Raw genomic sequence first — 4,299 nt, 5'->3', positions numbered from 1 at the left:
GCTGCCCTGGCATCCTGAGGGGCTCCCGGCTGCCTGGGGAGGCCTGGCCGAGGCTGGGCTGGGGTGCAAAGAGGGAGCACGTCTCCCCCACCCTCTCTCTGTGTCCCTAGAGTCAACCCCCAAGTCCAGAGCAGCACCAGCAAGTGGCTCTGCAAACGTGGTTGACTCTTCCTCCGGTGAGTCAGCCTGCTGAGGCTTTAAAGTGAGGTCCTCTGCATGCTTCTGGAATGCCCTGATTCAGTTGGCCAACGCCTCTTGCTCCTTGGAAAGCTTGGGAAAGGGAATGAGTGGCCTCAGAAGGGCAATCGGGTGGTTCAAGTTTACAAAAACATCCCCTTGCACAGTTGGTGTGGAGACAAAGGAATATAGAGACCATAACCCCAGCGGCTGCGTCCTGTCACTTCCCTGTCACTGCAGGGAGGGATTTAAGGGCAAGTAAGAGCAGTGGGTGAATGAACTAACAGTTGCTGAGCTAGAAGCTGCAAGGACTTTCTGTAAGCCTTTCTTGCCGGGAGCTTTTCAGAATAAGCAGGGCTCCAAAGTGCTCATGGGCTCCATGGGATCAATTAACGCAAATAGCACTGGCAGAATTTGGCTCCCTGTTGCTGATGGAACAATTTCAGTGAAAGCAGAGGAAGCTGCCACTGTATTTGCTTAGAGGATGTGATTACTATCAGCTAGTTGATTTATTGCTGAACGGGGCTGCACGAAGAGTGCTGCAGAAGGCACGTGCAGGCTGCCCACTGAGCCCCGGAGCCCCATCCCCAGCTCTGCCTTCCTCGCTCCGGTCTGTGATTGGGAAGTCATTTTTCTCTTTAAATTCCAAGTGCCCAGAACGTAAGTAAACGCCAGCTTCCAGACTGCAAACTTTCTCAGAATGGATGCTTTTTACAGGGTAATTGGCAGCTGATTGACTCCAGGATTGTTTCTGGTTTGCCTGTGTGGCAACGTGTGCGCAAGTCGCCGGAGCATGACATTAATGTTCACACAGCCAAGTGGCTGAGCTGAGTTTAGTGCCTCGTCCTTCAGTTTAAACCGACTACCCGCGTCTTGAACTTGAAGGCAGCAGGTCTCATGCTTCTGTGACACCAAGCTTTTAAAAAAGAAAACAACCCAGCAAAGTGACCTTGGGCTGTACTTTCCTGCTAAAGCTGACATTTGTTTACTTCTGCTCTTCATTAAATCTTAAAATGCAGCTGCCTTAGCTCTGTGTAAACGCATGTCAGGAAGGCAGCAACATTTCCACAGGCATTGGGGAAGTGATGTTTCAAGGGAAGGAAGATCACATGGCTGTGCACTGGGATTTGGAGTGGTGAAGGGCAGTAGAACTCATACACGGGCTGGACTATGAAGCAGCTTTTTCCACCTGTCAGTAGATATATTACTGCATCTTGAGTTTGTGTGACATTTCGTTTCTGCACAAGCCTCTGGAGCAATTGCTGGTGGTGTCTGGTTCTCAGCTTCGAAACCAAATCAAGGAATGCATTGTCCCTGGCCTTCAGGGAAAGTCATTCTGTTTAGGACTGGAGTCTTGAGCAGGAGCAATGGATCAGGAGCAACATGCATGTTCTTATTTTTAAGACTGAAAACAGTAGAAGAGAATTTTGAGCACCTACATTTTGTCCTGGAGTTGCTAATTCTCAGAGAGAGAGTGGTCTGAGAGATGCTGAGATGTAAGAGTCTGTGTGAGGACTAACCCCACAGGTGATGTTGTGTGTGGGTGGAGTGGCAAAAGGGTCTGTTTTGGTTTTGTTTATACTTCACTTATTTTTAATGACATTTTACCACCAGTAAATGTTACCTACCACCTGTATAATTTTCTTTATTGTCCAGTATTCATCAAGAAAGAAAATGCCAACAAGTTCTTGGAAAGAACAAAACGTGCTAACTCTTTTTTGGAGGAAATGAAACAAGGGAATATTGAAAGAGAATGCAATGAGGAGCGCTGCTCAAAAGAAGAAGCAAGAGAAGCCTTTGAAGACCAGGAGAAAACTGTAAATATAATCTAATATGATACATAGATTTATATATTTCTTGTTTACAAAATAGTGTTATGGTCTTTTGAGCTAGGCATCCAAACAACATGCAACAATAGTCTTAGTTTAGCTGTTGCAAAGCCAGCACTTACCAAAGCCTCTGTTCTTTTACCTGTTCTGATCTGTTCAGTTGCCATTGTGAGGTAGTTTACCTTCAAATGATTTGATACCACTCATGTTAGAAATATGTTCACCCTTTCTAGGTGGCATAGCTGAGTCTCATGACTGTGATCAAGAGTTCTTAGGTAGAGAGTACATGGAAAGGTTGAGAAGGCAAATGCTGACATAGAACTTCATGGAAGAATTTTGTCAAGCTTTTCTGAAGCTGCTTTGCAGTACTTACCACGTTATGGCTCTCTCTCAGTACCTGAACTGACAGAATGTGTACTGTGGACAGTTCTTACGTGGCTTAAAGCTAAATGGCCCATATGGAATGAAGTTTGTTTGTGTGACTCTTGTGTCACCCTCCTTACCCTGGTGGCTGCTTAACTTTAGACAGAAATGTGATCTGTTCCCAAGCTCAAGGAGGGATTAAAGATGTGGGGCAACTATGGGATTGGGGTGAGTGAAAAGGTGAAGGGGGCCTACAGGAGAGCTGGGGAGGGATTATTTACAAGGGCATGTAGCAGCAGGACAAGGGGTAATGCCTTTAAACTGGAAGAGGGTAAATTTAGGTAAGACTTTAGGAAGAAATATTTCACCATGAGGGTGGTGAGACACCAGCACAGGTTGCCCAGAGAAGTTGTGGCTGCCCCATCCCTGGAAGTGTTCAAGGCCAGATTGGATGGGGCTTGAAGCAACCTGGTCTAGTGGGAGGTGTCCCTGCCCACAGCGGGGGGTGTTGGAACTAGATGATCCTTAAAGTCCCTTCCAACCCAAACCATTCTGTGATATGATTCTATGATAATTGAAAACTTGAAGTGACTTGGTGGCAGAAGGGAACTGGGAACATCAGCTGTAGCTATGTGGCTGTTAAGAACTACCCTGAGAATGGAGATAAGATCAGATTAATTTCATTTCAGCATTACTTGCTCGCCAGAATATTCTTGGAGCAACCCTGAGATGACCTGGGTGGGGAGTCATGGGGTGCATCACCAGGGTACTTCAGAGCACAGAGGCTGGGTGATCTATAGCAGAACCAGCACAGCCTGTTTGTTGTGCACGGTTACCAGATGTCACTGAAGGGACTGTTTTGGACAGACAACATACCTGAAGTCCTCAGCGCAGAGGGAAAGAAGAACACAAATCAGACAAAATATTTTTACATCTCAGGATTTCTGAAGGTCCTGATTGGTGCGGGAGGGAGACCGAGAATTTGGCATTGCAGGAATGTGAGTAAATTCAGTCAAAACTGATGGAAAGATACAGTTAGGCAAGAAACCAAGTGCCTTATGCTGAGTGAGTCCCTTTAGGAAATCTCTGAGGAGTTTTAGATATTTCTGAAAAATGCAGGAGCCTTAGGCACTATAGATGGATTGCATGGTTTTAATTTATTAAATGGCAACAGTAGGCAGCTGTATGGCAGTCTGTGTACCTGTAACTTAGGTATTTGTTTTAACAACCATTAGCTGCAAGTATCCTCTGTATGAAAAATACTTTCCTGAAGAATTCAATAATTCTCATCTAACTCTTTTCATTTCCCTTTTTCCCCACACCTACCTGCAGGAGGAATTCTGGAACGCCTATGTAGGTAAGAAGCAATCTGCTTTTGTTTAGAGAATTAAGCTTCCTTACTGCAGGGTTAAAAAGGATGCACTTCTTAAGTAACCACTTCCTGCTCCTTCTTTCCTGTCATTTCCCTGTGGGACACCTTCGCTTTGTGTTTCCTCTGAAGAAGGAATCTGGCTGATTTAATGCCTTGCTGTTTCTTGAAACCAGTGACTTCATTCAAAGGCAAGGTTCAGCTGCCTCCAATGCCTGGGAAGATCTTTGTCTTCTCAAAAAGAAGAGTGGCCCTTTGTAAACAAAGTGAGAAGCAGAAACTGGATATGTGACTCTGCTGGTCGGTTGTCCTCCAGAGGGGCAGCCCCAGATGATGGAATCAAGATGCAAGAGTCATAGATGAGGGTGGTGCTTAAATGCTATAGGTCAATACAAAGCATCTCCCAGTCCCTTGACAGTGTCTTGTCACCTTCCATGCTAGAGTATTGTTGATTCCTGTATTTTAGAACATTTTGTGGGATGGGTTTTCTACAGAAGTGTTTGGCATTCAAGTAAGACATGCCAGTAGATTAGCAGTTACTACCATCAGTTTTTATGTTGG

The 4,299-nt window shown here is 45.4% G+C and overlaps 1 protein-coding gene across 1 annotated transcript in view; it reads left to right on the top strand.

The window, feature by feature from the left end:
- The window catches only part of LOC104389023 (coagulation factor X-like), a 24,687-nt gene that overhangs the window by 11,381 nt on the left and 9,007 nt on the right, over positions 1 to 4,299 (top strand). Inside the window, exons 9-10 of the mRNA XM_009997965.1 lie at positions 1,834 to 1,994; positions 3,702 to 3,726. Coding sequence (XP_009996267.1) covers positions 1,834 to 1,994; positions 3,702 to 3,726 — 186 coding nt within the window. The remainder of the gene's footprint in view (positions 1 to 1,833; positions 1,995 to 3,701; positions 3,727 to 4,299) is intronic.

This window comes from Chaetura pelagica, unplaced genomic scaffold (genome assembly GCF_000747805.2).
Source record: "Chaetura pelagica isolate M959 unplaced genomic scaffold, ChaPel_1.0 scaffold123, whole genome shotgun sequence".
Taxonomy (NCBI): domain Eukaryota; kingdom Metazoa; phylum Chordata; class Aves; order Apodiformes; family Apodidae; genus Chaetura; species Chaetura pelagica.
This window is presented reverse-complemented; position numbering and strand designations above follow the sequence as displayed.